Consider the following 21,442-nt stretch of genomic DNA (forward strand, 5'->3'; position numbering starts at 1 on the left):
ACCGTCTCGTGTTCCACTTGAATGATTCTCCAACTCTTCCATTTCCTGAGAGCTGATTTGGAGAAGGAAAAAAGCAATTCCTGTCAGACTTCCTGTGTATCATGACGTACATTTCCTGGCAGATCCGTAACACTTGCCAGCCCTGGGCTAGTCCTCACCTATGGTGGTGGAGTATCTCCTTTCACAGCTCTTAACGGGTTCTTGGCACTCGTTTCCCTCTCCCTGCTCTCCACCCGCACAGCTGGGGTGGTGGCATGTCTAGCAGGTCTAGCGCTGGTCTGGGAGGTGGGAAACCAGGGTGTCCCGGTGCTGCGTCCCCTCTTGAGTGACACAAAGCCATTTTGCTCTTCTGGGCTGTTTCCCAACTACCTGTTGGGACTTGGGCACTGGTCCCTTCGTTAAGTGCTTGGCAATCTGCAGATCGGAGTGCAAAATTGCTCTTCTCCTTGCAGCAGGCAGGTGTTGGCTGGGGCTGAGGCTTTGACTCAGTTACTCCAGGACCTTAAGTGGGAACAACAGAGCTGGCCATGACAGAGAAAATGGGATTTTGCAGGAAACAGAGGCAGGGAGCTGTTGAGTACCCCACCAAATACATACCTATCACTGATGATGATAGGAACCGTTCCCTGGAGCTGAAAAGCACCATTGCCCTGTCTGTGTGCTCCTGGTGGAGAAAAAGCCCGGTAGATACAGCTGTGCCTTGTGGTGCAGGGCACTGAGCTTCAAATGGGGCTCTGTGCCAGTGCCCAACCTATCTTCTGATGCTTGGCACCGAAGGTCGGAGCTGGAGGACAGACCAGCTCCTCCGGAGGGATTCAAAATCTTGGGGCAAGGCAGACTGTGCTTTGCTGGCTTCGGCATCCTCGTCTGGTGTTTACCAAAGGTGGAAAATCCAGGCTTGTGCTTTGTGGTGGCTGACTAGATACCATGTTCTGCTGGCAAAGGACACAAAACGATGCCGATGGCTGGGGTGGACCAGAGTCTTCCGCACATCTCCATGTGCTTTGCTGGAGAAAATCCTCAAAGCCTTTAAATGTTCAGTCCAGGTTGTGCCTGTTTGCTTGCTTTTCCTTGGAGAGATGCTTCATCTTACAGCCTTCAAAGGAGGGGAGTGAAAAAAAAAAAAAAAGATAGTTGTACGTTCTCGTGGTTTTCAAGAGGACACAACAGGTTTTTTATTAGTTTATTGCTTGATCTCAGATTAGAAATGGAGTTTTAAGCAAAGCTGCTCCAGCTGGAAACAAATAAGGGGCAGCTTTGGAGACGTGTTTAAAACTTGTGGATTCCTGCAGTTCTGTGGAGGGACCAACACTGGAAACTCTCCTGGAGTTGTTTCTCATCAGCAGTCTGTGCCCAAGCCCTGCAGAGGGATTTCACGCACGGCTCCAGTGCAGCCCCACGGATCTTTGGTGACAGCAGGAGAATAACGTGGTTTATTAAGAGGAGACTACAGACTTGGGTTTCTAATTAAATCTGTCGTTTATGGAGGGAATTAAGGTTTTGTTTGAATTCCCAGGACACGCAGGATGGATGCGTAATTCATCCTGATCAATGTGACAGTGACTTTGTTCTGATAGAGGCTTTAAAAAGAAGTTTTCTGATCTGTTGGGTCCTCAAACACATTTTTTCTGTTAGCACCCGGGAAAGGTAGAAACGTGAGGCTTTGCTCTGCTGAAATGTCTAACAAAGGGGTTCTCAGACTTGCCCTTTAGGTAACATTTAATGTGTCATGTGGGTGAGGAGTTTTATTAAAAAGTGGACTTGGCAGCCTTCTGCTCTGTTGTGGAAAGCTTTTCTGTCTCCCTGCCCCACCAAAGAAAAAGGAAGGTTAAAATATCAGAGCCACTGGTTTTTGGCTCTGAGCAGGCGGGGTTGGAGAGCCCAGCTTGCCAGGGTCTGGTGCGGTTTCACCGTGCTGCTGGTTGCTCTGATTTCCAGGCGTGGGGCAAAGGATACTCAAGCTGCCCACTGAATCTGTGCCATGGGCTTGCTGGAGTCATGTACCTGCGATGGCTTCTCCAAGCAAAGGTCTTCCCTGTTGCCCTGGAATGTGCCTGGAGACACACCCCAGGCTTCACCTTCCCTTGCATCGCCTTCATTTCTCTCTTGGAGGACGTGCTTGGGAGTTTAGCTGCTTCCAGTTGTTATTTCATCAAAAATACAAGTGCTGGGGGAAGGTCTGGTACATGTTAGAGGCACTTGCATGTCCAGGTGCCCTTGATAAGAAGTCCCTAGCTCCTATGTGAGGATAAAAATGATCTTGAAAGGCTGCTGGGCGTTTTCACACACCCTTATTTCTGGAGGTTGGGTGTGAGCTCAGTGCTGAGCTCAGCGCAGTGGACGGCCGCTCTCCCGCGCTGCCTGGTGGGACCAGGCTGAGAACAACCGCTCCAGCTCCGGCCCTCAGTGGGAATAGGCTCTTCCCCCTCTTTTCAGAGCCCCCGTGTCTTCTTTGGACAATAGGCCACCAGCCAGGAGGACACGGAGCCAGAGTGATCTGGGAAACCCATTTGCTTCTCTGCAGGGCTGTAGGTGACAGCCCTGGAGCAGAGGTGGTGGCACCTGTGACCCATTTGTCTCCGCAATAAAGATCTGAGATTTCTGACCTCCGAGATGTTTTCCAATTCATAAATTACCAGCGACGCTAAGGGTGTGGGTCAGGCAGGCTGACCCCGCGGCAGTTTGCAGGACCTTTTGCCTGTATTTTAACCTCTGGAAGTGTTTTGCTGCCTAAGTTCCCCCTACCTCCAGCTTTCTAGCTTGTCGTACCACCAGCCCTTGCCTGGTCTCGAGTGCCAGCTGGCTCAGTAGCGTCTGGCAGCACTGATGCCCCGTGGGAGATGGGCGGTGGAGCCCGGACCCCCTGGGATGGGCAGAAAGGGATGGCGCTGGCAAGCAGCCTGTGCATGGGGGTAGAAAATGGGTCCGGAGCAGGCTTGGCAGCTCCCTGTCCTCAGGCTCTGGCTGTCCCCTGTCCCCATGCCTGTCCACCTCCTCTGTGCCGGGTCTCACAGGTTTCGGCGTGCCCTGGCTCTGTCCCACTGCAGGGCACAGTCCCCTCCAGCAGCAGAGGAAGGATGGGGAGCCCAGCAGGACGTACCCGGGTCCAGCACTCACAGCAATCGCAGGGAGCCCAGAGGTGCCGGTGGGGACCCCCCATCCCACCCACCGTGAGCCCGCAGAGACCCCACTGTCCCCAAGGGCATGTGGCCGCTGGTGGGGAGCGCTGCTGGGAGGATGCTGGTGGGACATGCGGCTGGGACTGACAGTCAAATAGCTGTGCACCACCTCGGACCCTGCCAAGGGGATGTTGGCAGAGACCTAGGGAAGCAGAGGGGACACCGTCACTTCCCTGCCCAGGTCCCCATCTCTCGGGCTTGCTGGCTGGCGGGGTGGGAGGAAGCAGAGATCCTTGGAGATTTTTACAGTTTACAAGAGTTTATTCAACTGGTTTCTGACTTTAGTTCTACCGAGTGGGTGCTGAACAGTTACAAGCTCCTTCGGGTTCAATTACAGCCAATCTAATGAAACAAACAAAGAGGAAAAAAAAAAAAAGAAAAGAAAAAAAAAGAAACGACTTGGAAAAACAATAAGAAAATCCACAACTTTTTCACGTGTCATTAAATATATTCATATATAATAACCATAATATATTAGTATGCATTGTAAAGAAACATCGCCATAGCAGTATGCAATGGTCATAACTAAACAACATTTACAGTTCAAGATATTAACAGAAATAATAAAAAAAAAAAAAACAAAACAACCCCAAAACGAACACAGGTTTTGTGAGGGGAGAGGAGGCGGGTGTGCGGGGAGAGGGCACAGACACGACGAAATGAACAGAAACGAGACGAAACGACTTTTGTCAGGTGCTACCGTCGAGTGATGATTGTTTTGGCATTTCAGCTGCTCTCCGAAGCCACGCTGAAGACACCGCAGCCCCTTGCCCAGCCCCCCCCTCCACCCTACCGAGGACCTTGGTCCTGTCCCCAGGGCGATGGGTGGGCGCCTGTGTTCCTCGCTGGTCGTGATGCGGTTGGTACCCCAACAGAGCTGCACCCCTGGCCGTGGAGGTTGATGATTAGGGGTGACATCTTGTCCCTCTTTGGGTGACCGGACAGAGGTGTCCCCCCAGGAGATGTCCTGGAGCAGGGAAGAGTTGCACCCCCAGACACCCCAAAACTGGGGCTGCTCTGCCTTCTCCAGAGGAGGAGGGCTGTGTACCAGCTACACCAGCAGCTCCTGCAGGTCAAGGTTACTGGGAGCACACGAGGGGCACTGGGGGACCATGGATGGAGTGAAGGGGCTTCTCTAGTGTCGTTGGAAAGCGCAGAACTCCAGCAGGGTTCAAGGTATGGGGTCCTGGTGGGACAAGGGTGGGGCACTTCACTTCTGCGGGTCACTCTGGCTGTGGCGGGCTCTGAGTTGTTTCATCTTGTGCAAACTCTGTTTCCTTCTGATTTCCCAGGTTGTGTCGGTGCCTGGAGGGGTCCGGCCATGGGACGGAGTGGGTGGTGTTTCTTCTGCAGCCTCCCAAACCTGTGGGATAGGGGAAGGGGCTGGGGCTTGTCCCTGGGTCGGTTTGGGGGTGTCAAGGCTGTGCTGGGGAGGATGGCTGCACTCACCAGGGTTGGAAAATGGGAGTGAGCGCTGGGTGTCCAGGTGTGCTCGGTGGGCAGTTCCCAAGTCTCCACATCCCCTGGCCTTGCCTTCCAGCTCTCCAAGTGGAGAACTGGCTTTGGGTTGGATCCGGTTGCTTTTAGGCCATTTGAAGAGCTCCCGTGGTTCAAGGGCATCCCAGCTAACTGAGGACAAGCTGTCCCCAGCTGGTGTGGGGTGTCCCTGGTATCCTCTGATGCTAGCTGCAGGACAGCATCCAACCCCCGCTTTGGGGCTTTAAGCCTCCATTTAGACACTTGAGGTCAGATTTTATCCTTCAAAACTTGGTGGCTTGGGTTCCCTTGACTGCAAAACTGTTGGCTCTCCTTGAGCTCTGAAGTAAGGAAAACTAAGTCTGCTCTGGGTAAGGGGAGAAAACATGGACTTGAGGGGTGGGTTCCTTGATGTCCAGTGTGGGATTTCTCTCCTAATACCCAAACTAATTTTGGAGGGGCCTTGCGGTTGCAGGGGAAGGCTCAGCAGAGCTTGCTCCCTCTGGGTGGTGTCTCCAGCAGCCCGGCGCTGGCTGGTGCTTCCCTGGGAGCCCTCCACTTTACACCTATTTACATGGCTGCATTGCTTTATGGTGGTTTATGTCATTATATAAATATTGTCAATTGCTATAAAACAAGGCAAAACCACTGGAAAATGTCGTAAAATAGATGTTTCCAAGTTTCCTAAAAGGAAAAATATCAGGGAGGTTTTGCTTTTCGTAGCGACTAATGTTTGCTTCTCCTCCAGGTACCCGTCCTGCCCTCCCTGCCTTTCCACCCTGGCTATTGCCTGTCTCCATCGATTAGGTGAACTCAGATATCCCTATTCCTCGTGGGCCAGTGTGGCAGGGGAGCAGCCTGGCGTGGGGATGCAATGTCTGGATGACAAACACTACCACAGCCAGTCCTGCCCATAGAGTGCCCTGGGGAAAGATGCTCCAGCCCTTGGGCTGGGGCGTGGGGTGTGAGACAGAGATGAGGCAGCCACTACCTGTCTTAGTGCATTAGTGATTAGAGATTGGGAAATTTAGATTTGCTGTTTTTCACCCCCAGCAGAAGTAGGAGAGTAATTTGGGGAGCTGCATGTGGGTCACACCTTGGTCATCCAGTCGCTGGCTGAGACCCCTTCCCTTAGGCAGGTCTCTGCCCTGCATTCGTTGTAACTTGGCCAAGCCTTAGAGCTCTGCACTGGCCCTGCTTCCCATGGGGACAGTCCCTTGGCCCTCGCTGTCCCACCTCCTTTGTCTCCCAAGCAGGCTGGCCACCTTATGCTGGGATGCCAGGGAGCTGCAGCACCAGAGGGGGCGAGGGCAGAGGTGGTGTATGTTTGGGAGAGCTGGCTGAGTTTGGGAGTGAAACCAGTGGCCAGCCAGGACCTTGATGTCATCTGCACAGCTTTTCTATCATCTGAGAGTTCATCAGTCTGCTGACAGCAGCAGAGAGGACCAAGCCCATGAAGGAGGTCTCAGGGGTGGCCGCAGTGGAGACCCAGGGACTACGATGGGCGAGATTGTCCAGGGCACCTATGGGAACTGGATGCCAACTTATTTTTTTTTGCAAAGTCTGGATGTTTCCTTGGGGATCCTGGTTATTAACTCCTCGACTGTGGATCAGTGGCTGGGAGCGGGGCAGGGCATCCCGTGGCTCATGCTCCTTTGGCAGGGAGGGTGCAGAACTCCTCAGGGCATGGGGGCCGGAGCAAGGAGTCACTCCCCGAGATATGCCCACGTGGAAGTTGCCCAGTAATGGGGTTGCCTCTTTGCTGTGCCTAACCTGGGATTAGAGCATCACCACAGCTGGACACCTCAGCCACTCCTAGGTACCGTACAGCGGGTGATTGTTACGGCTATTGGATACCAAACAGTCTTCAAATAACCCATTAGTCGATCCTCAGATCTGTCCTCAGCCATAAGTCTCTGTTTAGTTCCCTCTACAATAACTGTCTTGTTCAACCTAAGCTGAGAATACGTATTTTGGGGGATGGGGAGTTAATTTCCAGCATTGTTGTTGATTAGTTTCTTACAGGTTTGATGTTCCCGTGCCGTGCTTTGGAAGCAGCAGATGTTAGCAGCTGGAAGGCAGTTTGGTGTCTCCGATTTCTTCAGCCAACGGGGCAGAAGGAAGCTGGGGGGCACCGGGTGCCACACGCCTGCACCCACACTCCTTTTATATCCACATGTGCGATTTTTTTTTTTTGTTGTGTTTTGTTTTCTCCCAGGATACGAGGTGCAAACCTGACAGCCCCACAGCCATGATTGCTGTCCCTCCCATCCCTCCCAGCCCGCCCCAACAGCGTGACTTTCCTCCCGCCATCCCCATCGCCGGTCCCTGCCCGCCCCAGCTCTACACAAAGCAGCATGCACAGTCAGTCTCTCCCTCTCGCGCGCTCCGTTGCCTTCTCCTCCTTTAGGCTTTCTTACACTTCCCCTTCTTCTCCCGCTGCTGGAACTTCCTGAGCCGCCGAGCCCACGTATCCCGCCACTGTATCACCAGGCTGGTTTTGTCTGCAATGATGCCACTCTGGTCAGGAGAGTCCTCGTTGTTGCCCAGCAGCAAATACTTCTTCATGGGCTTGATTTTGGGGCACTTGCACGCTATGTCCTTGGAGTGGATCCACAGGGTCTGGTCTCCTCGCCGTATCCGGTTGCTCCCTTGTTTGTAGACGGAGATGATGTTGACCGTGAACTTCCACCAGTCGGCATTTTTTTCCGCTTTCAGGATGTGGATCTGGACAGCTGGAAAAAAAAAAAAACGAGGAGGCAAGAGAGGAAAAGATGTTACGGTTTGAGCTGGCAAGAAGAAAATGAATTTCAAGTCTTACCTAATAGCCTGAGTGAGGAAAAGGGATTTTGTCTCCTGAGCCCGGGCTGGGGGACAACAACCAAGGGTGGTGGTTGCACAAAAACTACCTCTGTCCCCAGGCCATCTACCACATGCAAGAGTAGCCAGTGCTGGCAGCAGAGGGTCTCAGCAAACATACTAAAAGACCACCATAGGCTTAGGAGATGCTCTCCAGCTCTGCTACCACCAAGATGGCCCTCTGGGTCCCCAGTGATCATGGGCATGGTTACCCAAGGACCACGGGGGCTGCAGGACTCCCAGGAGGGGAGGGTGGGAGCAGCTGTACATGAGGAACCATGGCACTCCTTGTGCTAGGAGTCCTGGGAATGACACGGGGCTACCCAAAGCAGTGGTGGAGAGCAGGTTGCCTCATTCTCCTACCTGTGTCCTGGGGAGGACCATCATCTCCCAGGACATGGTTGTGGAGCAAGCACAGAGAAAATTGACAAACTCGGAGACAGCTTGTGCCTCCAGCCCCAGGTGGTGGCCTGAGCCCAGGCACACAAGGCATGCATTGCAGAGGGCAGGGCAGGGAGGTGCCTGTCCCTCTCGGCAGTGCCAAAACCCCAGGCTGCACTGTAGGACCTGGGATGAGCTTTCTTCCTGACCCACGTGTCCAGAGAGCAGCACATGCTTCATCCAGAGGATGGGTTTCTGCATGGGCCAGCCCTCCAGCCCCTCTGCTCTCCCTTTCCCGCTGGATGGGCAACTTGGTGCATCTGCACCAGGACCCTAAGGCAACCCCAGCTTTTAAGAGAAGATGAGCCTGAATCTGGAGCAAAACACTGGGACTGGCCCGTATGTCCAAGCACTTGGCATCTGGAGATAGGAAAGACCTGTCAGGGTCTCCAGCATGTCTGCCTGGGGCCAGTGCAAGGAGGCAGCTCTCCGTGAGCACCCAGCCTTGGAGCAGGACATTGAAGGGGTTCAAACCTATGGAAGGATTTGGAAATAGGGAGGTTCGCTGTTCACATGTTTCTAGGAGATGTTCCTGAGTCAAGATGGTTCATTGCTTGCTGTAGAAGAAAATGTTGCTGGTAAAAAGCACAGGTGAAGGACTGAGGGTAGGGCTCAGTGATCATAAGGAGAGGTCAGTGGCAGCATCCAACCTGGCTTCTGGGTGCGGTGGACTCAGCTGAGCATCTCTGTAAATACTGAATAGCAACATCAGGCTTCAAGGGGGATATCTATCTTGGTAGACAGCAGCCTGGCAAGCCAGGTATCCTGGCAGATAACTGAAAGATAACAAGCTCCTAACGCAAGACTGAGATGGGAGGATAACTGTGATAAGCAAGATGATGATGTTTTACAAGCCCATGGCTGATTTTGTGTAGCCCATCTGTAGCCGTATGGACTGAGAAAACCTGGTGAGGACTCAGCCCTCCACCACTCCACCCCTTGCTCTTTCCTGAAACATGGTTCAGACATTACATTATCCCTGCATCCACCAGCATCCGTGCAGGAGCAGCAGCCCACGGTCCCGTAGGGCCAGAGTGAAGAGGTAGCTTGGATCATGAGCTGGATGGAAGAGAACTCTCTACAAGGTTGTCCCCAAAGGTGCTGCAGAGCTGGGATGGTGATGGACACCAGCATGCTCAATGGGAAGGCTCTGCTCACAGCTGATTTCAGAAGCCCTTGGAGCCACCATGGTTTTGTCCTGTGGGGCAGCCCAGGTGGCCCTGAGCAGGCAATGGTGACCACTGCCAGTTGTCTTCCTCCTTCTCCTTCTCCATGCGGCTGCTTCCTTGGGCACCCCGTCCGTGCTGGACCACATCCGTGTCTCCTGGCCATCCCTACAGCGGGTGCTGCTGTGCCCTTCCCAGGTGACATCTGTCCACTTGGGTTCAGACCACAGGGAAGGATGGAGACCCATGTGGGAAAGGGAGTGTTTGGCCCCACAGCATGGAGAGGAAGATGACATACAAGCCTGGAGGCAGGTCCTGCCACGCCAGCGAGCTTCTTCCTGACAGCAGTCCATCATGCTGCAGGGATGGCAGAGGAGGACAGGAGCAGCAGTCAGCAGAGATCCTCCAGGGAGCTTGAACACATTCCTCCTCGCTAAAAATCGGCTTCCAGGAAAATATCTCCACCAGGCAGTGACTACCCAGCCCTCCTGGGTTTGTTTGCTGACTGTGGGATGAGGAGTCCCCACCAGCAGATACAGAGGAAAAAACCCGGGTGGTGAAGCCAGCCCTGTCCGGGAGAGCAGGCAAGGGCTGGTGGCTCCATGCAGGCTGGTCCGGTCCAACCACAAAGTGCTTTTTGACCAAATCTTTGTGCTTTTCCCTTCCCCGCTCCTTCCCCTCCATGCTGTGTGAGCTTTAACCCCCTGCCTGTCCACCTGCCAGTCTCAGCCATCTGGCCAGTCCTCAGCAGGTCCAATCTTGCTTGTATAAATTAACAGAGGGAGAAGAAACCTCAAAAAAAACCCCAGGCAAAACTCTCCCATTTGCCTTGTAACAACCCAATTCTACCCCCCAGATTAGTGGTGGAGGAGCATCACCCTCTCTTTAAAACCACAATGTGCAAACTGATTTCAAGCTATGGAAGGAAGCGGGGCTCTGCAGCCCAGCAAGGCTTTTTAACACGTTGCAAAATATATGGTGGTTTGTTTTTTTTTTCTTTCAGAGCATGTCATGGACGCCAGATGCTTTCATTAAAAAAAAAAAAAAAAAAAAAAAAAAAAAAACCCTAAGCTCTGACCATGTATTTCCCAGTCTGGTGTGAAGGTAACAAAATGTGAAGATTAGCCAATTTTTATTTTTTGGAAGCAAATCTTTCCAAAAAAGCTTAAACCTTTGACCTGCCTGGGTCCACACTGACAAAATGGAGAAAATGAATGAAAAGGAACCGGAGAGAGGTGGTTACAGGAAACTCCGCTCTAAAATACACAGTCTGTATTTTTTTGATGTCAAGGCCCCTGTCTCTTTTTTTTTTTTTCCCCTTTTATTAATGAAGTGGAAGGAGTGAAAACTTCGGTGAAGGCTTGGCTGGCACAGCCGCAGCTGCCTTCACTGACAGCGAGTTTTCTGCCCATAACTTTGCATCCCGGACACGCGGTCTCCCCTGAGCCTGGTTTCAGAGCCCAAGTTTAGCGATGACTTGCCTGGGTCTGTTGGGGGTAGGGTGGGGTCTCCAGCATCTCCCAAGGGACACGAGACGTGTAGAGATGCAGAGAGGTGTCAGGAGGAATTTTTGGAAGCACCTAAGCTGGCTCCCCTGGGTGAATCCCCAGGGATTTAGGCACTCATTTCTCGTGGAAGAGAAGGTTTCAGTTCCTTCATGGTTTTGAGGGGGGGGGAGGCTCAGCTGTGCCCCACCACTCCAAAGCTGGTTTTGGTCCTTGGTGTTGTCCTTTACCTGCTGTTTCCTAGGGCAAAGCTTGGCTTTGTCTGTGCTGTGGTGAACTACTCTCACTTTGCTGATGCATCCACTGAACCCGTGCACCGAGGCTGAGCTGTGCTCAGGACTGTCCATCACTGCATCCCTGGAAAAACAGCCGTAAAAGTGTCTATGGGGCAACCAGATGAAAGGATGTAATAGGGGATGATGGTTATTCCAGTGAGCAGCAGAGATGATGCTCCCCTGGCTGTGGTCCCCCAGGCGTGGATGGTGAACCGGAGGAGGACAAGATCAAATGAACTGCAGCTTTCATGGCGCTGCCACTCCAGCCAGGGCTGGTGACACCGGTTTCCAGTGAGGATGGGGTCCAGTCCAGGTCCCAATCCTGGCAGTGCCTTGGGGCTGCCTCTGGCTTGTGCCCACTCCTGCCCGTGCTTTGCAAACGGTGGGCAGCCGAGCCCTGCGGGCAATCTGGGGCTGGCTGCACCCCCCAGGGACCCCCATAGCACTGGGGATTTTTCTCCAGGTTCGCTATTCTGTGTCCTGCTCTGCTCCCTGTCAGCCCCAAGGGAGCCCTCAGTCAACCAAATGGGCATGGAGAGCTGTGGGATGGGGGCTCAGGGGCCGAGGGAAAGATGCTCGGTCCTGGTGAGTGGATGGGGCTGCCCCATTAACTGCATCCCACCTGACACTGAAGCTGCTGAACCACAAATCCCGCCTGGATAGTGCCTTACACGTCACACCAGCCCAGGTGATGCATTCAAGTGTCTTGCCACGTAATGCTTCTTTCTAAGGAAACGGTGGCTGAGCGGTCCCCAGGCTGCGGGAGGGGATGGGGGGGTCCCTGGTCCCCTCCTGCATCCCCTGGCGCAGGGTGCTGGGCAGTGCTACCTCCGGCACTCAGCGCTGGGGCCTGTGATGCTGCCTGGCTCCTCGAGGCTTGGCTGGGAGCCTCCAGCCACAAGAAAGACCTGAAGGCTTGATGTTGCAGATGAAAGCAGAGGAGTGGATGATGTGATGTTAATAAAAACAAAAACCAACCCCAAACCCTCAAAACAACATGTTTGAGGGCAGTCGTGTAAAGGCTTAAATAAAAGCAGCGCCTCGCAGCATTCAGAGACCATGAGTCAGGGGCCCAGAAATCATGAGATTGCCATGAAAAGAGTGAGGCTGGAAAAAAAAAAAAAAAAGTTTTTTTTTTTTTTTTTACTTTTGGGGTTTGTGATAAATCTCCTGATTTCAAGGTTTCCCCTTGCCAAAGCTGACCTAGGAGTGGACTACATGGGCAAACCTATGCATCTTCTGTGCTAACCTGACTGTGGGAGCTGGAGCTCTGTGGAGTTTCCAGCAGTGGGGAGCATCGCTGCCCTGGCTCTGGGAAAGATTCCACGGGGCCATGGGGGAGGCAGTGGGAGCAGAGCAGTTTGCTGGGAAAGACAAGAGGGTCTTTAATATGGACGGATGGAAAACAGGTCCTTGGGACAGCGGTTGCAGATGCAGGCATCCCAGCCTGAGCCGGGGCTTTCTGAAGGCTCGGGTCTCTTCTTGCACACAAGCAGAGTGGAGCCCGTGTGGATTTTACTCCAGCCAGCACCAAAAGGTGACCCTGACACCATTAGGGTTTGGGAATGGAAAGGGCTGGCTCCTCGCTGGAGCAAAGGGTTAAAATGGGATTTTCCCCCTACCTTTTTTTTTTTTTTTTTAATTTATTTGGCGGTGGCTTTGCCTGCCTCCAGTTGCCAATTTCCTACCGGTTTAATAGCGGAGATTTATGACCCCTAATCCCGGCCAGCCTAGGTGTGCCCTGGCCGGGCACAGTCTCTTCCCGCGGTGCCGGGGGACACCTCATTGCCCTGGCTGGCTCCCTCAGGACACAGTTACTGGGAGGGATTGCTCAGCACTTCCCCGCTCAGGGAACAGGATTTCTCCACCTTCCAGGGTGGTGGAAGGGGCTGCAAGCCGGGGACAAGCTGGGGATGGCGCTTCCCCTCTGCCTTGGGTTTTTATGTGGATTCAGGGTTTTTTCTAACCCCCCCCCCTCTCTTTTCAAGCTGCCTTTTGAAAACACATTTTGCTTTTTTCCACCAGCCCCTGCCAAAGCTCCTCTCGACAAAGGGGGTGACTAAGTGAAGTCTCAGCGAAAGGAAGGATTTTTTTTTTTTTTTTACTTTTTTTTTCCAAGAAAGGGCAAAGTGAGCAGATGATCTCACCTTTCAGGCGAGGATCCCGCTCCTTGCCCCCATCTCCTCCCCGATGCTGCACCGGGGACACAGGGAGGGCACTGGAGCAATGGCTGGGACCACAGTGCCAGTACCCAGCAAAATGCTGCGGCATCATCTGTGCAGGATCGGGCCCCACTGCAGTGCAGGGAGCTCAGAGTCGGGGGAAAACGGGGATTAAAAAGCTCCGGGTTTCCTTTACAGCAGCCACCCATCCCACTTGGATGAACCACACAGACAGTGGGAAAAGCCCCAAAGATCCAGCTAAAACCACGGCACCAGAGCAAGTGAGGGATGCTCCTGCATCACCTGGACCAGCACCACCTGCTAATAAAATAATCCTCTCTCCTTTTGGGCCATGCAGGAATCTCCATCCTCAGTGGGGCTCAGCAGGGATCCCCCCCTCTTCTTCCCCAGGCTAATTTTAACTGCCTCAAACCCAGCGAATCCCCTCTTCTTACCCCTGGTTTTCTGGGAGCCAAGCAACCCCTGCACTCCACCAGGCAGCCAAAATAAACCCAGAAAAAGCTTTTCTGCTTCTGTTCTTGCCTGCCCCTGCTGCCCCCGCCCAAATCTCCCAGCCACCCCTCCCCGCACCCTGTTTCACTCCAAATATTTGTACCAAAACCCATCTCGCGGGAAAGAGCCCAATTTAAAATAAAAAGAAAAAAACCCCACAAACCCAACAAAAACAAACAGATAAGAAAAATAAATAAGGGAAAATATCCCCTTTGAATCGCTGAATGAAACGGGGAGCTAAAAAGCCCCATTGAGAAGCGTGGGGCGGATGATAGCTTCCCGATTGAGCCCGCGGGAGAAGTAACTCTGTTCAAGCTAATTAGGGCCTTTTAGGACATTCAGCCCAGCGATGCCGGCGTAACGGTGAGGAAAAGAGCCTCCTAATTGGCTTCCTGCTGGGGTGTCAGTCCCAAAGTCTTTATTATCCCTCCCTGCACCTTTTCAACCCTTTCTTCCCTCCCTGGCCTTGTCGAAAGCCTTGGGCTGCCCCGGCACGGCCAGGCTGTGCTGTAGCATCGCTTACCCTGCTGCCTCGCCAGGCTGGTTTGCCCTTGAAAAAGCAGATTTGCCGCAGCTGTGGGGCTGGTTGGGGTTGGTTGGGGACCCCCCTCCCAGGGCCAGGAGGGCTCGGGTGGGAGCACCCCAGTTCCCGTGCTGGGACAGCCTGCACCCGCTCACCCTGAACCGGCCCTGGTAAACGACTTTAGCTCATTTGTGCTTTTGCAGAAGTGATGGTGCGTCATAAAAGTGAAAAGAAAAGCTCTTTCCAGCATCCTATTCGTTGGTCCAGGGGTATCTCCTGCCCAAGACAGCTCTTGAGCCGCCCTCATCTCCCCAAGGTCTGTTGAAGCCTGCAAGCCCACGTTACAGCCTCAAACAAAACCAAGTGTGAGCTTTCACCCAAACCCCCAAGAAACATTTCCCGGCTAGATCGGACAAGCCAAGGAGACAAACCATGCTGGGGCTGCCCTTTGAGCAAAGCCCAAGTATTGCCACCACCAAAACGTCACAACCCTCGCCCCGAGAGCTGCAGGGAAAGATAACTCTGCTCGGCTGGAAGTGTGCTTCAAGGGGATGCACGTGCCTTTTTTTCCTCCCTACCACCTTCCAAACCCCCAGGGACAATTTGGATCACAACAGGTCCAAATTTCCTGCAACCAAGTGGCTGCTTTCTCCCCTCTTCAGAGGGCAAATGCTCCAGTGTGAGCTCAGCCCTTAGGAGATGCTGGAGAAGCCAGGTGGGAAAATGAAGGGATGCATGTGCTATGTACAGGAAATACGTTTGTACCTTATTAGCCAACAGAGAATCCACCCACGAGAAACCCCATGGCTTTAATAGCCTGGTGCTCAGCCCCACACCCATCTTTAATAACCTCATGTTCTAGCAGTGACTTTCTCACATGCAATTAAACCCTTTTCTCTAAGGGAAAAGGCATTCTTTGGACTTTTCCAACATCTGATGAACCTCCAGCAGCTCCTCCAAGCATGGCCAGACCTCAGCATGGCCTTGCTGGATGGGGACCACAAGCGTGCCCTGGCCCTGGCAGCTCATTCTTGCCAAGGGATGATCTCCACATCCATTTTGCCACATGGGTAATGGAAGAATAAATGGGAATGCAAATAAAACATTTGCCTGCAAGCTGTCTTCTTTCCCCTTAGTTCGTGGGGAGGTGCCAGAGCCCGAAGCCAGCATGGAGCATCCCTCGGCCGACCCTGCCAAGAAGCACCTTGTCCAGGGATGAGCTGTTAAACGGGAGTTCGTTCGGCTCTCGCCAACACTTCCCAGACATGCTGAGCTGCTGTGGTGAGCGTGTTCGAAGGAGGGAGGAGGTATCTCTACTCCTGGCTGCTTTGATGCAAATGGGATGGGAGTTTTTTTCCTTGGTAGTTTGGCAAAAATATATATATACACATATATGTAAACACACACAGAGATACATACATATGCATGCATATGCACATATATGTATATATTTTATGTATTCCTCTACTGTGGAGGGGAAGGGCTGGCAGACCCCAGGGCAGCTGCAGTCCCAGCGGATGCTAAACCCTGTCCCACAGCACCTCATAATTCCCTGGCTGCTCACACGTTTGAAGGCTCAGCTCAAAGCCAGGCTCACCCACGCATAGCCCGCTCCTCATCCCTGGGTCAAACCCAAACACTCATGTTCGGTCCCTCCTGCAGACACTTCGCTTCCCTCCACTACAGTCTATGGGGAGGTGAGATAATTTCCAGCCCCTACGTATGTTTAGCAGCATTTCTAAACATCCCCCAGCACAGAGCGCGTGTATTTAACCAGCTCTATGGGATTTTTCAAGGTGGGTCCCATTCCTGATGCTTGGCTCATCCCAACAGCATTGGCTTGGCTGGCGAAGGAGGGAGAGCCTCTGGGCAGGCAGGACCGAAGCGGAGCCATCCCTCCCCGCCTGCCTGTGCCCGAGCGGCTCAGTGCCAGCAGGCAATGGCCGAGCCAGGGTGGAGAGAGGCTGCTGAGCCCCAGGGAGGGCTTCAAGGGTTTCTTGGTGTGGCCTGAAGAAAAATCCCCTCCTGGGGTCACCCTGGACACCTCCTGCATGAATCCACTGGTGACCATGTTGGGAATGGAGCCACATTAAAAATAATCCCAGGAGCAGAGAGGTGGGATGGGAGCTCGGGATGTGTCTGCTCCAAGCCGGAGCTGCAGAAGGATGCTCAGGCCCTCGAGTACCAGCAAGGATGGGGATCCCACAGCCTCCCTGGCTTGTCCCAGAGCTGCACCACCCTCTGAACTTGCCTGGGAATTACAGGGGGGATGGATCCAGATGATGAGGAACCATCTACTGCTTGTCCTCACAGCAAAGCACAATTTTTAAAAGCTGCTGCATGTAACAGCACAGTGAGAAGAGAAAGAACGTGGTGACATCGTAACCCAGAAGACACTGTGGGACGAGGCCACTATGGACCCTGATTTGGGGGTTGTCTCAAGCATCTGCAGCAGGACCCATATTTTCCAAGTAACACATTGCATCGCTGCTCCACCAAGCATCGCTACGCAGGGCTTCCTCTCCAAACACTGCAAAAACCATACCCCAAATTGCACACATCCCAGCACAGGCAGCTGTGCCACGACGAAGAGCCGGGCTGTCTGGTCCCGACTGTGGTTGAGACCCAGCTGGCAACCTGCCCCTGGGCTGGGTGGGCCTGGGGACACCCCGGGAGGGAGATGCTCCTGCTCTGCATCCCTTTGCGACTGCTCGCTCGTCCCTGGGAAGCAGCGGCTGAGAGGGGCGACTCACCATAGTCTTTCTTACAGTACTTCTTCATGTTGATCTTCAGTTTCCCCTTGGAAGCTTTGCAGTATGAGTCACAATCTGCACAGGAGAGAGGGGGAGGGCAAGAAAACATTAACAAAACAAATTAGCCTTAAAATGAATAAAAGGCTGGGGGAAGGGGGGGGACGGCTCAAAGCTGCAGCCTGCCATGAATAAGCAGCGTGCCTGTGATATCCATCTGCCAGGCCCCGATTGGGTCGTCTAAGGGGGCATTCAGAAAAACCTTCCTTTCTAAAGAAAGCTTTTCACAAAGGAAACCATCCTCCCGCCCGCCTCCCCCAGCCCAGCTTCCCTGGGCCGCCTCTGTCTTCCTGGGAGACCCCAGGGGCCTCCCTTATTGTGCCACCCAGAGCTTTTGAGAGCCACACAAATTCCCCCTGTTCTCCAGCTCCCAACTGGAGCCTGCCCGGAGCCCACAGAGGCCCCATTGTCACCCCTAACCCGGGCCAGTGTCAGCCTTTGGCATTCATTGCCGAGAGATTCGGGCTGGGGTCACCCTGCGACAATGCGGGTCAGAGAGGAAATTAGCAGCCCATGAAGCATTAGCAAAGCCTTTTGGTGTCCACTCTACTGAAGTGTGCAAATAAAATACCCCAGTAGGAACATTTCATTTCTAATGGGCCCCCACTGCTGGGACACGCTGGCTTCGCTCGGGCGGCGCAGCGGCCGGCGCGGCGGGCAGGCGGGAGCGCTGGCACCGCAGCCTGGCAGCGCCGGCACGGCAGCCTGGCAGCGCTGCCGGGGCTGGTGCCGGGCCACGGTCCCGGGCGGCTGCGGGGATGCCGAGCCCTGCTCCGGTAGCTGCTGCTCCCCGGGGATCCGCTCCCCTGCGGAATGCAGCCGGATGGCATCACGCGGTCGGATGGTATCGTGCGGGCTGGGAACCGCTGTTCCCGCTGCTGGGAACATCCCAGTGGCACCATGGCCAGGCCAGCTACCAGGATTGGGGCTGGCTCGTGGACATGCTGTCCATGCACATCCCACGTCTCCTCAACACCTATGGATGCTAGAGAGAGGCCCACAGCACCACAGAAACCCCATATTTTAGGGAAAATGGGACACATCTGGCTGGAGCAGGAGGCCTTGGCACAGCAATAGTCTTTGGACATGTCCCTCTCTCCCAACTGCCCACCGTTCCTCTGCAGCCACCATTGGAGACCAGGTGTGAAAATCTGCTGAAATGCCGCAGTGGGGCCCCAGGGCTCTGCGAGCGGTGTGGGATGCTGGGAAGGTGGGGGACGCTACTGGCACCCCATGGCCATCAGATACGGGGTGCCCATATCCTGCCCCAGGCCACATGGGCAGTGCCAGACCAGAACCACACTTGCCCATGCAACACCCTGCTCTCCAGTGGACCATAACCTGAAACCCTGGGGAGAAGCTGTGCAGCATCTCCCTCTAGCACAGCTGTGTCACACACCAGGGTGGCATGTGCCACAGCTTCACCAGGGCTTGAGGTCCCATTTCTTATGTACTGAAAGAGCCCTTGCAAGAAGCAGTTCTTTCCTAGAGAAGCTGAGACTAAGCAGGCTGGGAGGGGAAACTGAGGCACAAAGTTGGGAGGTGGCTGCACAGCTATAGCAGCTGCAGCATTTCCTGGCGATAGCTCTGTTTGTTTGCAGCTCTGCTGCATACACAGGGGCCGTGGTATGAAGTCAGCTTTGGGACAGGGCTGTGCTGGAGGAGGTGGTCTCCAGTGGTGGCTGCTCAGAGCCTGGGCAAGGAGGGCACCAAAGTCTGCAGACAAAGTGCGCTGGGTGCCCTGCCCTCTCTCAGCTCACCAACCTCAGTACAGGAGGTGTCCCTGGAACGGGAGGTGGGTTCAGAAACATGGCAAACTTCCTCAGGTGCAGAGGACATGCTCCAGGAGGTCTCATGGACCCCAAATCCAACCCTCCCCATTGGCAGCAGAGCCAAACCCAGCCTAAGCCAAGCAGCAGCTTGTTTTTCAGCTTCAGAAGAGGAACCAACAAGAGAAGGAAACCCAGAGGGCTGAACACCGACACATCCCAATATCATCAGATACCACCTCAGTGCCAACACCTCTGTTCCATGCGTGCCCCAGCCCCTCTCAACATGGCCAGGCAGAGTCACCTCATCTCAGCACCATTCTCCTGCCCCATTGCTGCCTGCTGCTCCCATTCCTCTGGAGAGCACCCACAGTAATACATGGCTTCACGCTCTTTCAGTATGACCTAGCCAGTGCCAAAGGCAAAAACTATGATATGAAGTGGGGCACCTTCCTACTCCAAGAGTCCCAGCTGAGATCTCTGCCCAGCTACAACCCAGCCTTAGAAAACCAGGAGCTGAGGGGTTCCAGCAGCCCATACCTCCCCTTTGCTTTTCTCATCTAACACGAACATCAAGTAAAACTTGAAATGCACTGAGAAAAGAGTGGATATTGCATGAAAACTGTAGGTCAGATGATGGAGATTCGCTAGCAAAGTCCCAGCCATGCCTATGTGGCAGGATGCCACCATGCAGAGGGATGTGGCTGCCTGGTGTCACTGAGCCCAGGGAACAGAAATATTCCTGATCCAACTCACTGGTAAGATGTTCCTGGCCATGAACATTGAAGGAAAAGTCTATAAGGGAAATAAATGTGCATGCAGCAACCTAACAGCCCAGGGATGCTTTCCCTCCCCTTCTCAGTGGGGCAGGGGACTGACAAGAGACAAGCCATTACACTGCTTCGCCAGGCAGCTGGCATGATTCTGCTCAACTGCAGATTGCCGATGTTTTCTGGACACTAATGTGGTTATGATAAACTTGATGATGGTTCTCTGGCACAAAAATCCTGGAGCTCTATAGATATTTTTCACTGCTGTTACGTCTCAGCCCCTATGCAGTAGCTGATCTGCAGAAGAGGCTGACCCAAGGGCAGGCAGGGAGCAAGCAACTGAGCAGGGACAACACTTGGGAGCTCTGGCTGCAGATCTCCCCTCTCCTGGCCAAATCTAAGTCAAACAGATGCTGGCAAGCAGCTGGCTCTGAGCACTAGTGATGGGCAGGGGTGGACAGCAGCTCCCACCTGCATACCCCATGGCTCAGTCCCAGGATCTACAAAGGGGTCTACCACCAGCCAGGCTGGCAGAGCCCACTGAGAGCAGAAACTCTTCCAGCCCCACAGCACTGCTTCTGGGATCCAGCCCCAAGAAATAGCAATCAGATAGAAACCATTGCTCTGGACTTCAGTCCAGACCACTCACAAGAGAAACCCCAACTCACTTCAGCAACCTCTCCCCACAGAAACATCCCCAATCATAGCTGAGCTTCCCAATCCTTTCACTACTGCCATAACATTTCCACTCTGCCTGAGATTACAGACCTGCCAGAAACCCATCCCAGCACTGTTTCCCAGCCAGGGAGGCTGGTGGGTAATGAGGCACCACCCAGCTGCCCCCCAAGCCCTACAGAACAGCACCCCATCCCCACAGTTTCTGCTTGCTCCCAGGGTGTGAACCTAGGACCAGGTTAGCAGCTCAAGAAACCCAGCTACAGCCCAGGTCTGACAATACTTTTACTAACACAATGCTTGTTCTGCCTTCCCTTTCTTTTGCTTTTTCTCCCAACCCCACAGGCTGTGCCAGAGCCTCAGCTGGTTTAAATTGAATTTGATGTGGCCAGAGCCAGCTGGTGTAAATCAGTGTAAATCACTAGATGCCAGGGCCGATGTATATGGGTGGGGGATTTGCCCTAGTTCATTTTCTTTGTCTCCTACGTGGAGACCTCTCCTGCCTCCTGGGTAACTTGGAGGTCCTCTGGGGCCTCTTTGGGAGGGCAAATGAAATTTTTCAGAGCAAAGCATTGAGTTTGTATTTGCTGGTAAGTAGTGCTACATATGTGGGGTGATGCTGCAAGATCACTGCTTGCTTAGGGAAAGTGTGTGGAGGGGATACTATAGGATATTATTTTAATGCTGCCTTATGCCTGGGAAAGATGCTGCTCTCGTCTATGAAGTGACGTTTCAGCAGTTTAGGCTCTGGGGGAAGGTTTGCTGAGCTGCCAGTCCCCTGATGGAAGGTGATAGCAGAGCCAAGCTCAAAGGCTGGGGAAGGGATGGGAGGAAGGGGCAGCAGGCTGAAATGGGAGGAGAGGATTGATTTGGAGCCTGAGTGCTCTAAATGCTGTTTCAGTGACTTGTGCGTATGTACAGGAGATGTTACAAATCTACAGAGTCCCAAGGCATGTGTTGCTTGTCCTGGCTGCATGAGAGGCTCCCTGTCCTGCAGGTCCCTCTTCCCCATCTCCGTGAGGTGACAGAGGATCAGCCTGGGGTAACCTGCCCTTGGAAGGTGATGCCAGAGTCCAACCAAAAGGCCAGGCTGAGAATAAAAGGAGGCTGCCTGAAGAAGTGAAGTCCCCTCTGGGATGAGGAACAACCTCGTACCTGAAGCATGGGCTGGTAAGTGTCCAGGTCCTGTCCACCCAGGTCCTACAGGCATGATGGGGTACTTGGCTCTGCCCTACAGGACTGGGGATGGGGTCAGCCCCAGCTCTTTGCCCTGTCGTGTTGTACACAGATGTCCCCTGCACATGGGGGTGCAGAACAAG

At 53.7% G+C, this 21,442-nt stretch overlaps 1 protein-coding gene across 1 annotated transcript in view; it reads right to left on the reverse strand.

Moving 5' to 3' along the window:
- Nucleotides 1-7,061: 7,061 nt before the first annotated feature.
- NTN1 (netrin 1) overlaps nucleotides 7,062-21,442 on the reverse strand; it is a 104,078-nt gene continuing 89,697 nt past the window's right edge. Inside the window, exons 5-6 of the mRNA XM_010579437.1 lie at nucleotides 16,853-16,927; nucleotides 7,062-7,390 (exon numbers count right to left, since the gene is read on the reverse strand). Of these exons, the coding sequence (XP_010577739.1) occupies nucleotides 7,062-7,390; nucleotides 16,853-16,927 (404 nt within the window). The remainder of the gene's footprint in view (nucleotides 7,391-16,852; nucleotides 16,928-21,442) is intronic.

The sequence above is a fragment of the Haliaeetus leucocephalus genome, unplaced genomic scaffold (genome assembly GCF_000737465.1).
Source record: "Haliaeetus leucocephalus isolate CR32 unplaced genomic scaffold, Haliaeetus_leucocephalus-4.0 Scaffold657, whole genome shotgun sequence".
Lineage (NCBI taxonomy): Eukaryota > Metazoa > Chordata > Aves > Accipitriformes > Accipitridae > Haliaeetus > Haliaeetus leucocephalus.